At 33.7% G+C, this 12286-nt stretch overlaps 2 protein-coding genes and 1 long non-coding RNA gene across 8 annotated transcripts; 1 reads left to right on the plus strand and 2 right to left on the minus strand.

Annotated features, from left to right (window-relative positions):
* Positions 1-746: 746 nt before the first annotated feature.
* Positions 747-1249, plus strand: LOC105261654 (uncharacterized). Its single transcript, XR_891458.3, has 2 exons — positions 747-987; positions 1047-1249. It is a non-coding gene; the product is annotated as an uncharacterized LOC105261654 (long non-coding RNA).
* Positions 1250-3462: 2213 nt separating this feature from the next.
* LOC101893855 (transcription initiation factor TFIID subunit 12) lies at positions 3463-4882 on the minus strand. 5 transcript variants are annotated; one of them, XM_011293095.3, is made up of 3 exons: positions 4727-4882; positions 3987-4188; positions 3463-3923 (listed from the first exon to the last, which is right to left on the minus strand). In XM_011293095.3, exons 2-3 carry the CDS (start codon positions 4140-4142, stop codon positions 3603-3605), a joined length of 477 nt encoding a protein of 158 aa, XP_011291397.1. In that variant the 5' UTR covers positions 4143-4188; positions 4727-4882; the 3' UTR covers positions 3463-3602. The 5 variants fall into 5 exon arrangements, with proteins under 5 accessions (XP_011291397.1, XP_005180880.1, XP_058986530.1 ...); XM_005180823.4 differs by having other exon boundaries at positions 3987-4576; positions 4727-4881; XM_059130547.1 differs by having other exon boundaries at positions 3987-4179; positions 4727-4880.
* Positions 4883-7145: 2263 nt separating this feature from the next.
* Positions 7146-8461, minus strand: LOC101894027 (uncharacterized). 2 transcript variants are annotated; one of them, XM_011293096.3, is made up of 3 exons: positions 8311-8461; positions 8104-8250; positions 7146-8036 (listed from the first exon to the last, which is right to left on the minus strand). In XM_011293096.3, the coding sequence occupies exons 2-3, from the start codon at positions 8234-8236 to the stop codon at positions 7330-7332; spliced, it is 840 nt and encodes a 279-aa protein (XP_011291398.2). In that variant the 5' UTR covers positions 8237-8250; positions 8311-8461; the 3' UTR covers positions 7146-7329. The 2 variants fall into 2 exon arrangements, with proteins under 2 accessions (XP_011291398.2, XP_019891374.1); XM_020035815.2 differs by having other exon boundaries at positions 8104-8266; positions 8311-8406.
* Between the last annotated feature and the right edge of the window lie 3825 nt (positions 8462-12286).

Below are 12286 nucleotides of genomic sequence, written 5' to 3' on the forward strand. Positions count from 1 at the left end.
TCCACCATTTGGAAGGAACTTGAAAAATTAAAAAAAAAATCCGCCAGAAAATACCGCTCAAATGAAAACCATTATATATACGAAAACGTGGTGCTGTAGAAGTATTTTTTTGCAATAGGCTGTAGTAACGATTCCAAACTTCAAATACCAAATTCGAAACAATTCCGTTGAATAATGTCGCTAATATTTAGCTCTCTATCATTATTCATTTTGACTCGAGCGTGATTACAACAGACGGACATTGCTAAATCGTCCAAGAATTATACGCTGATCAAGAATATATATACTTTATTGGGTCTCAAACGATGAGTTACAAACGGATTGACCATACTACTACGTATGGTACAAACGACGGAAAACATGGCTTGAAAAGACCACCAATTTTCTAGTTAACAAAACACAGACGAGCTTGAAGTTTCGGTGAATATGTAGGTAGAATGTAAAGCTCTCAATATTCACCCCTACTCTGTAAGTCGTCGCCAAAGGCGTCGTCGTCTCAAAGTCGTTGTCACTCGTTGACGTCGGCATTGTCACATGAATGCAAAATTGGTACTTTGTAAGACGTCGCGGCCAGTGACGCCTGCGTATCGATAATTTACCACCAAAAAGTGTAATCCCTAACGAATAAAGAAAATTTTCTTCAATTTGTTTGGTAAAATGATTTATTTTCTTGATGAAAGTTCAAGTTCTAGTGATGAAGAACAGAAAAAAAGCCTTCGTATACAAAGAAAAATTATAAGGCAAAGGTCACCCAACATACCAAAAATATAATACAGCTTGAGAATAATATTATGAAAATAGTTTATCGTAAGAATTCTTCAACAATGCTAGAGAAAAACTTTTTTGCACAAACTTTTCTCAAATCTGTCCTTTGTTGACAAATTTGTTTTAATTTTTTTTTCTGAAAATTGTCGACAAAAAAATATTTTCTTTGGTTAAAATCAAAATCACGCGAATTTAAGACCCATTTCTGGACGAAATTCTAAGGTAATGATGAATAATAAATCTGGGAATCTATAGTGTATATTATTTCAATCTCATTTTAGAATAGAGGCGTCAAAAAGTTGCAAGAATTCAAGAGAAGTGAAGAATTAGTGGAGGAGATGCGGAAGCTCAAATAAGGGGAAAAAAAGCATCTAGGTATCAATGCAACAGGAGGCAGCGACAGCTAGGATGGCGATCAATGAATGAAATGTGTAAAATAATTAAAAAAATAAAAAATAAATATTTTATACCATTGAAAAAATAAGCTTGATATAATATTACTTTCGTAAGCTTATTCTGCAATTACAAGAATAAGCTTATGAATAAGGGTTCCCTTTCGATTTTTCTATAATTGTTAAACAAGCATTTCTCAATACATTCTCAAGATTTTCTCAAGCTTAAGGCTTATGTGTGAAAGCTTATTAAAATATTATTCTCAAGTCAATTTGGTATGTTGGGCAGATATATTTAACCTACCACATATCAAGTAAGTTTTATAATTTTTATATTTTGGGTCATGATACATGCAATTCATAAAATATATCATTTATCTACAGGTTTCAAAACCATTTTCGCATCAATAAAGCAGCATTTAAATACTTGCTTGATACTATTGAGCCGAAAATGAAGAAAAGTATTCGGTCAACTTCTGTGTCCACCACAATAAAGTTGGCTACAACTTTACGCTTTTTAGCACAGGGGTCATACCAGTTGAGTGTTGGAAATGACATGCATCTCGGTTTGGCTCAACAATCGCAAGGCTTGGGTTTTTCCCAAGTTCTTTTATTAAGCAATCAAATTACGTTCCATTTGTAATTTTCTCCATTTTCTTTTTTTTCACCAACTTATCAATCAATAAAAACACAGTTGTTTGAATCAAGGCGTCACAAGGCGTGCAGAAAAACCGTAACGCCCAAAAGTAAGTCGAGTCGACTCAACATGGTTGTATAAACGCCTTAGCGAGTACCAAGTACTCGTCGTCTGCTGTCGACACGACTTCAGGGGTGCCAAAATTAACACGGCCACACAAGGCGTCGACGTTAGCTGTCGACAACGTCTTACAGAGTAGGGGTGATTGTGTACATTTTGCTGGCTTTCGGTCCACCGCCAAGAATCAGGCGAATTGGTTTGACGCGGATTTGGGTCGAGTTGTTCAATGCTCGGTGAAGCCCCCTCTATGCCACTTCACTCGTCTGATCGCTGCTCCAGGAAGGCCCGAAAAAATGTCTGACTAAGTCGGGGTGCAATATGGTTTCCGGTCAAGGATAAAAAACGAGTACAGCATTTTCAGGCGGAAAACTTTTTTATGAAAAGACCACCAATTTCCTAGTTAGCAGAACAGGCGAGCTTTATGTTCCAGGGAATATCTAATTAGAATGTGAAGCTCTCAGTATTGTGTACATTTTTCTGGCATTCGGTCCACCGCAAAGAACCGAATTTGGGTCAAGTCGTTTAACGCTCGGAAAGGCCACCTCTATGCCACTTCACTCGTCTGATGACTGACCACTGCTCCAGTAAGGCCCCAACAAATGAATGAATGAGCCGGGGTGCAGTAGGGGTGCCGGTCAAAACTTCAGAATTACAAACACCTCTGCCGAAATTGAAAAGTTGACATTCACTTATATTTGGCATGAGCAACGAGTATGCCTTGGATAAATCAAGACTCTTTCGTATTTCCCATCAGATATTTCTTGGCGGTGAATCCTGACTGCTCACCTCACTATGTGATGATTAGACAGACGTTATGTTGCCCAACCAATTACGATTTCTACATTTCTGATCAAGCCTTGGAAAGGCAGTTATGAACAGAACAGTATTTATATTATTAAATATCCTGTGGATAACTTAAAAACTAGTCTAGTTGCGGTGTCTATAAATGAATAGAATGATTTACAATTTTCAAATAATTTATGTCCCTTTACACTTATTGAACGGAATTCTAACTTCCTATGTTTCTTCTCTTCTGCACTTCCTGTTACATCTATTTTTCGTAATGGATGTTACAAAAGGGACAACAGAGGTATTCATTGATGCAGTGAAGAGATAAGCAAGAACTGAAGACAATTAAGAATATCACAACATCAAAAGCTTGGCATAAACGTTAAACTTTGTCTCATGCATTTATTCCATACTCGTACATCAATGTATGAAAAAACTATTCAGTCTTCAAATTACTCTCTAAAAGCAACACTCCTTTGTCAATTCTATAATTAATACCAAAAACACTCGCTACCATAACATAACGATCTATTATTCTCAAAAGTAAGTAATGCAGACGAAAAATAAATATAACCCCTAAAGGTATGCCAAGAAATACAACATTTTTAATTCCTAATCAGAACAAAATGACCTTACACATTCAATCTAGAGAATATTTATTTCATTACTTACATATTACGAAGAAAAAAACGATGGTATCTGAAACAGAATAATCCTATAACTACATACATACTCCAAATATTTTCGCCAACACAAACCTTGTTTCGTTATTCATATATATATATATTTAAAAAAATGACAAGTTCATCTTACTAGTGTTTCTTAATAACTAAAATTGTCCTTACACAAAAATATTACTCTAATCATTGAACATTTGGAGGCAGTCGTTCCAGAGAAGATTAATATTTCTTAATTGTTTTTCGTATCAATGCCAAACGTTGCTTATGAGCTTCCGTAATGGCGGCACGTTTATAGGGTCTAAGTTCATCTGTACCAAAACCAGGAATCCACATGTTCCATTTACGTTCCAAATGTAATTGAACATCGCGCACTTCCACTTTGGAAACTTTACGGTGTTTGGCAAAGGCACATGTGGCCTTGACCGCATCTTCAACAAAATCATCGGCAATCTGTAGCAAAAGTTCTTCAACATCTTCGTCTAATTGGGCTGTGGTATCAACCTCTCTCACCAACTCCATGAGACGTGGTTTGGTTAGAATCTAGAAAAATGAAAAACAGTGTTTAATAACTGATATTTGTAGCTTAGACATTTTTTGTTATACCGGTTGATTTTCTGCACCTGTTGACGCCTTTGCATTTGAAGTTGTGGCATTACTGCCAGACCCTGTTGATGCATTATTGGCCGTTTGTCCAATTACTCCAGCCGAATTCGAATTTGAATTGGTTGCCATTGGACTACTTTGAGATGGTGATGCCATTATGATGTCCTGGGAATCGTCACCACCTGCACCGTTACTATCAAAACTATTAAAAATATCCGACATTTTTGTAATAATTATATTATACTCTTGAAATACCCAAAACCTTTGTTTTCGTTTACTTTGTAAAATAAAGCCCACAAAGTGGTGGGCAAATAATTATATACAGAATATAATATCAAGAAACCAAATCAAGCGGTACATAGGAATTTAGACTAGAGGAAATTAGGATTGTGTCTCTATTGTTTGGCTGTCCGTTTTATACAAATGAATGGATATAAATTGTGGGTATAGGTGGTTGTGGTTGTTGGTTGGTGGTGGTGATAGTAAAAGTTTTGATTCAGGTGATCTTTGGATTTGAGGCATATAGAACTAAGGAAAGGAGACCAGATGAGAACAGAAGATTGGCGTGTTCGTTTGTATGTAATAAAAAGCTGAAATATTATACAGGAATTTTTGGAAAAAATAAAAAAATACAAATTAAAATCATGGCCAATAGGTTGCTTACAACTAATTTCATTTTACCACTATCTATTTAAACCAATTGCATATTTTTTACAAACTTCTTACTCCTGTTGTTGTACCTTTTGTGGGGATGAGTTGAGGATAGTATTTGTTTAATATTAAATGATAATTTTCGTGGTAAAGTTAAAAAGTTTTGGTAAGAATATCAAAGCAATCCTGCAAATCACAAAAATAATAAACTATGCTTCTTCTCATCTTTACTGGTATTCACTGTTCATTGATAACACACACACTACAAGAAATGTTCTACCTAATGCAATGCCGCGTTTAAGAGGGAAATGGTAAATGACGAAGATTAAAAAAGTGTTTTATAGTCAGCGTTTACATGTGAGTTTCGTTATTCGAACTTGTTTAATAAGTTATATTTGATTAGTGATTTTATACAATTTATTTTTCCAAAGAAAATACATCTTCCAATGTATTATCAGGAGCAAGTATGTAAAATGTAAAAAACGCCTTGCGGAAACACTGCGACTTTGTAGTGTAGGTCTATCTTTGTATAGTAAAACTGGTTGAATATATCCGGATTAGGCAATAATGGGTTAAAGCGGATAACATTTTGTATCCAAATGAGCTATAACACTATATACTCTCATACAATCACACAAGGTAGGGTAATTTGATTAAATTTCAATAACACAACTTTGAGACTAGAAATGTAAATCAACTAATGCCATGTTTACGTTAGAACTTTTTGTAGGGTTAACCTACTTTGAGAGGATTTATTTGAAGTAAAAGTATTGGATATGACAATTTAAATCCAAATACAGTGGGTTAACCCTCATATATAAACGTAATGTAATAACAAATGAGACAAATTCTTTTGTTTATAAGACCCATGGTACAATTAAAAGGTAAGGTAGACTCCCAGCTGATTACAATTTTTTCTAAGTGTGCCCGACTTCTGCCAATTTTGTGTATGTATTTAAAGTTTTGAAAAATAAAAACAAAATATTGCGGGGCGCGCATTAATAATAATAATAACGAGATTGGCCATGGAATTGAAGAATTGAACACTTAGGACCGTATTTTTAAGAGAACATCCAGCCATTTCATTCACCTTTCGTTCTATTCGACTCATTTTAGAAATGAACAAAAAATATCAAATAAATTAAAACAACTCGTTGCCTATAATTTTCAATAATTCTGACAGGAAGCGTGCATAGCATCAGGGCTGTATTTTTGTAGTTTTACGAAGCTGTTCTACCTATCTATTGTACCATGGATGCATTTACCTATATTCTTCTACCATGCCCCCTTGATTCTACCATGGGTATGTACTTGAGAAATATGGTTAAAATTTCGAAAATATCAAACATCGATAGCCTTATATGAGCCTATCCCTCTCATATAAGATGAAATTAACTGTGAACTCCAAATAACAAGTTTTAAATCATTCTATTGAAAATTTGGCAGTGACCATCAAAATACTGCATATTGGGAGCTACCGTTACATGGGGGCCTATACGCAATTCTGAGGAAGTTCCAAGATTTTCAACAAAAAAGTAATATATTTACTTTGATCTCTCCATAAAATATTGTTCCACTCACTTGGGAGTTTAACAAATACACATTTTCTTTTGTGAACTTTGAGAAAATCGGTATATTTTAAATTGACTACTTGAGAATTTGAAATGAACATTTTTGTTTTTTTTTTTTCGGTCGAACTCCGAACCAAAAGCGGCGTTGAAGATGAATCAAAAGAACAAATTCCCTATTGAAAATATTTCCTCCGTGGTACCGTGAAACATTTAAAGTATGATCCTAACAAGAAAGAAATAAAAGAAAATTCCAAGTGACGTTGGGCGCGGAATTTGCAGATAATTTTGTTTTTTTTTTATTTTTTGCAATTCCAAAGTTCACAGACAACACACACATAAACAAATGAAGAGGGCAGATAACAACAATAGCAATGATGCAACAAAAATAAATACAGAAAACAGATATAAATAACCATTATTTTGGAACTCATGATAAGCCAAAACAAAAACCTGAAAATATAGGACAACTTTTATCAGACAAACACCTCGTACTGATTTCCCTACTGACGATTAAAGAAAGAAGCTAACCAACTAATTATAAATGAATTTAAAAACATGAGCTGGAGCTAATTTAATGAAGTATGACATGAAAATATTTCCTTTATAATTTTTATCCTTTATTAAAATTTTCAATTCACATTTCCGTAAAATAGGAATTGAACCCTATCGAAAGGAAATTAATATGAAAAACACAAATTAATGCGGTTTTTTTAATTTAATGATCTAAAAATGAAAGAAATTATAGAGATGGTGTTTTTCTTTCGACAACATAACAGGCCCCAAAAGAAAAATGCTGAGCGAGAAGAAAATTGAAGTTTGTATAAGAAAACTAGGATAAGGTTGGGTTATCATGAACAATATTAGGGAATGTGCCGAATAAATATTGGGTTCATTAGCACTGTACAATTTAGGCAGAATAATGAAAAAGATGTACACATTTTGGTCACTATAATATAGATTTATTTAGTCAGAATGTTAGTAAAATCACAAAATAATATGATATTCAATTAGTAAAATATAAAATAATTGTCCTCTAATATATATTGCAATTTTTTATGCAAGTTCTACTACTACATACCTTATATAACTACAAATGTTAGATTTCAACAATATATGGCAATTCAACGTTTTCCCAATTTTATAGCCAAATATATACCAACAAAAAAGACCACAACAATAGCCAATTTTTTAATATTGGCACGATTTACACCCTTAATGGAACGCACCACATCGCTGTTGTACAAAAATACATTCTTACTTTCTTCAATGAAATCGGCTTTCATTTTTTCATCGAATTTCCCATAATTATCATTGAGAACTTTACGCAGTTTACCCTTTAGCACAGCAATTTTCAACGGGAAATATGTTGCAGCACATCCCTCGGGACAAATGGAAACCTGTACTGGCATGGGTCTGGTGGTCAGATCATCTGGATCTGTGGGTTTCTCTGACTGTTCCAGCTGTTCTTCTTCGGCAGCTGTTACACCATTTGAGCCAGGCCATAATTTACGTGCTATCATACGTTTCCTCTGCAGCAACTGACCACCAGACATTAAAGCCATATACATTTGATAAGCATAGGCGAAGAGGAGCAACTTATCCTTTTTATTAACCTCTTCCAAATGATCCAAGTATTTACGTACTGCTGGACGCACTTCATAGGTATCTTTCCAGTCTGCACCATAAAAGTAGGCAAAGTCCTTCTCGAATGCCTCAGTACGACGAAGTTCAGTGGGCAACAATTCATCGGGTAAATTGTTTTCCAAGAATTTATAAATCTCATAGAAACTTAAAAGCCCATCATACCATACAGCATCATCAGATAAGGCTGGGAAAATTAAATTAAAGAAATGCAATTAAAATTGTTGCATAAACTACTTTCTGCCATCTCATACCAAATGCAAACTTCGCATTAACAAGAACATCGCTTAGTTTGTGAACTTCTTTTGTTGCAGCCCTCAGTTCTTTGGTAAAAGTCATATCTTGTTGAGTAACATCATCTTCGCCCGCTGCTGTTGTTGCTGCCATCGTTGCACTTCTTACTGGAAGAGAATTGATCTTATTTGATTCAATAATGCAAATAATATAACATCTTTTATTACTTCCGTCTTTTTTGTTTTCTTTTCTTATCAAAACAATGAAAATCCAGAAGTCGTTAACCCCCCAGCTGATATTGTTTTTATCTTGTTACGTTGTTCTATAATGAACTAGTCCAAAGGAACTGTGGGAACTAGGACCAATATTTTGGGTTCAATTAGCGCACTAGCTCCTTTAGTTCTTTTGGTAGTAATTTGTCACAAATAAAAAAACGTTCCAAATGCTACTGTATTTTTAAAAGTATAGAATATTGGGATTTGATCTTGGTAAAACTAAGAAGGCAAAGTCATGCAATCATATGTTTTTTTTTTTTTTAAATTATTCATTTGACAACATTCCATTGTCAAAGTATATATTTATAAATCCATTGTACATAGAAAATCAGAGATGGGAACCTGTTTTCCATGCAGTTAAATTTGACCAGCTAAATTACAGAAAATACAAAAATGGGTATGCCTATTTCAAATGATGTTACCTTCTTAATTTTACCATGGATTTGATGCTCGAAATAAATTATTTTAGATTGGAAAGTTCATTTCCATGAAAAAAACCAGTATGGAAAAGTCAAAAGTCGGGCGTTGCGGACCATATGATACCCTACACCACTATACGTATTTAGTACAGCTCCCGTAACATTTGAAGTAGATCATACTTATCAACATGTGGCTTTAGAAAAGTTATAATTTGGTTTCAGACGGAACTAATATATATGGGAGGCATATCCAACTCTAAACGTAAGGTCACATTAAGCAAATATTTGACGAAAAATGTCAAATATTTCTTTGTCACAATCCATGGCAGAAGAATACAGGTAGATGCATCAACGCTTGGGAGCATTGATATGTCAAAAAATTTTAAATGTTTTTTCAAATATTAGTAGATTTTTATATGTTTTCTTATACTACGTCATTCGGAGGCTATTATAATTGGCGTTTTTCAACAATTTTTACAAATTTAAATAATTTTTCGTTTAACATTTTCAATTCCAAAATTGGTTTGACAGTTCATTGTCCCAGCAGCTGTGTCGACGCGTCTACCTATATTCTTCTACCATGTCACAATCTGACCACCAAATATTATTTGACGGTAAATACAAAAACAGCTGATTTTGGGAAAACAAATTTATTTGCCAGAAAACAAAAATTTGACCAATGTGTCCATAATGTGAACACCTATGATCAATTATTTTCCTCTTTTTTGGTCAAACATTTATTTGACGGTGCAAATGTTTTGTAAGGTCAAACAAGGAAAAATATCAGTTTAAAACATTGGGCAGCATTTTGCTTTAAGAACAGGAGCATTTGTAACATGATGTTTAATGAATAGAAAAGCAAACAAATACAATAGGTGGTTTTGTTTATTTGATATTTTTGAATTAACTGAATTTGAATGTTTAGTAAAAATTTAATATATGGTCTGTTCCAGAACTGCAAGATGTAAAAGTTTTTACTACGATTACCGATTTTTCCTTTATTATATCGAAGAAAATTGACAAACTAGTAGATTCTTGCAGGTTCAGGAATAGGATATAGGTAGATGCATCAACGCTTGAAACATTGATATGTCAAACATTTTGAAATGTTTTGACAAAAATAAGAAGATTTTTCTATGTTTTCTTTTACGTAATAATATGTATTTTTCAACAATTTTTACAAATTTCAATAATATTTCATTCATTATTGTTTTGTCAGTTCATTGTCCCAGCAGCTATGTCGATGCGACTACCAGTATTCTTCTAAAGTGATACAAACATACAAAAATGCAAAAAAAAAATGTTCTGACAAGGAATTTATTCCACACCAGCTGGTCATTTGCTTCCCTTCTCCAAATAAATTATACCCGAAACTCCATTTTCTTTATGTCTCTCTTTCACTCTCTCTGTCTATTTCTCTCGGCCAAATAAATTTATGTTTCTTCACAGTTTGATCAAACAATTTATTGGGAAAATATATTTTACGAATGTGAACATGTGTCAAACATGTTTCCCCATAGCACTATTTGACGCTATTTGGTGACTGTTTGAACAAACAAAATCTGTCAAATATTTGACTGTAATGTGAACATCGAATCAACTCTGTATGAATTTCACATTTGTTCAGTCAAATATGGGAAAACAAATTTCGATCAAATATTTGCCCAGTGTGACCGTACCTTAAATCGATTTTCACTTAATTTGACGGAGACAATTTAATCTTTTATACCTAATAACATTGCTATAGAATGCATGATATGGCTTCGAGAATGATTATATAACAAAAAAATATATATCCGAGCTGAGTTACACCAAATTCACTCCATTTGTGCTGATATTAGCCATTATTTGCACAGTAAAACCGAAATCGGTTGAAGATTCAGAACCGATCTTTATACAATTTGGCAGAGGTATATCTGGGCTGTATCTGATACCTGATAACAAACATCATTGTTGTGGGGTGCATATTACAAATGTGGGGGACTAAATTATCAAATCGGATGAAACCTATTTATGGAACCTATAGCTGTATCTGAACCGATTTTCTCCGAATTTAATGTACTTGTTTCTAGACTGAATTCGGTGGGATGTACCGAAATTCAGGTCATTTGGACTTATATTGATTATTTGGTGCACAATTAACCCGAAATCGGTTGATGATATTTATGGGAGCTATATCCAAATCTGCACCGATCTTGACAAAATTGAATACACTTATTTCAGAGCTGTATCTGATACCTGGTACCAAAGGTCATTGTTGTGGAATGCCTATTACGCGTGTGAGGTACTTTAAACGCCAAATCGGATGAAACATATATATGAGAGCTCTAGCTACATCTGAACCGATTTTCACCGAACTTGATGTACTTGCTTCTAGACTAAATTCGGTGGGATGTACCAAAATTCAGGTCATTTTGACTTATATTGGCCATTTGGTGCACAATTAACCCGAAATAGATTGAAGATACATGGCAGCTATATCTAAATCTGATCCGATTATCACCAATTTCATTAGAGTTCGTCCTTGGTTCAAGCAAATATTGTTGGAAAAATTTCATCTCAATCGGATAATAAATGCTAACTTCATTTTGTTCACAAGAATACATGAACAGAGACGTTGCAATGGCCTGGAACCCAACACAGCTTAATTGAGGACTTTACTTTTTCCAGAGCATTTCTACAATCCAAAACTGCCTTTGATTTATGGTACATGAATTTAGTACTTTCAGGGCTGCTTACATATAATTAGATTAAATCTATTTATATCTGAAAGATTGTTTTTAAACCAAAGCCGTTTTTTAATCCACTCTGTATGTGCCGTCTAATAGCGTCTTTATGTTGAGTAACAGAATTGTATCCTATTCAAATGTAAACAAATACTCTGTTGAATTTCATGAAAATATAAACAATTGTGGCAATAGGTCTGTCTGTTTACATTACATTCGGGAGTATAAGCTCAGTCAACAAAAAAATTACACATGTAAACGGGTGAATTTCAAACCAAAAATTGAGAAATAATTTTCATTTTTTTGTAATTATTTATAATTAATTTAATTTATTTTAATAAAGCCATTTTTTCTATTTTCAAATTGTGAATATACTTTAAAGTTGTAAAGACTACAAAATTTCATTTAGTATGCCCCATGGTAGAAGAATGCAGGTAGTCGCATAGACACAGATGCTGGGACAATGAACTGTCAAACAAATTTTGAAATTGAAAATGTTGAATGAAAAATTATTCAAATTTGTAAATATTGTTGAGAACTATATCTACTTTTGTAAAAACTCTTCAATTTTTTCCAGTGGTAGGTATTTTTACCCTGATCCCGGAAACTATTTTTTTCTTGGGGGACGGGTCCGGGACCCCAGATTTTTGACCCGAAAGAGGAAAGTCAATATAGATATCGTTGAAAATACCTATCCAACAAGTGGTGACATAATTGGGTAAGTCAAAAAAGGGTCCTAAACAGTCAAAAAAGGGTCCATTATGGCGGGACAACAAAATTGAT

This window comes from Musca domestica, unplaced genomic scaffold, assembly GCF_030504385.1.
Source record: "Musca domestica strain aabys unplaced genomic scaffold, Musca_domestica.polishedcontigs.V.1.1 76, whole genome shotgun sequence".
Classification (NCBI taxonomy): Eukaryota; Metazoa; Arthropoda; class Insecta; order Diptera; family Muscidae; genus Musca; species Musca domestica.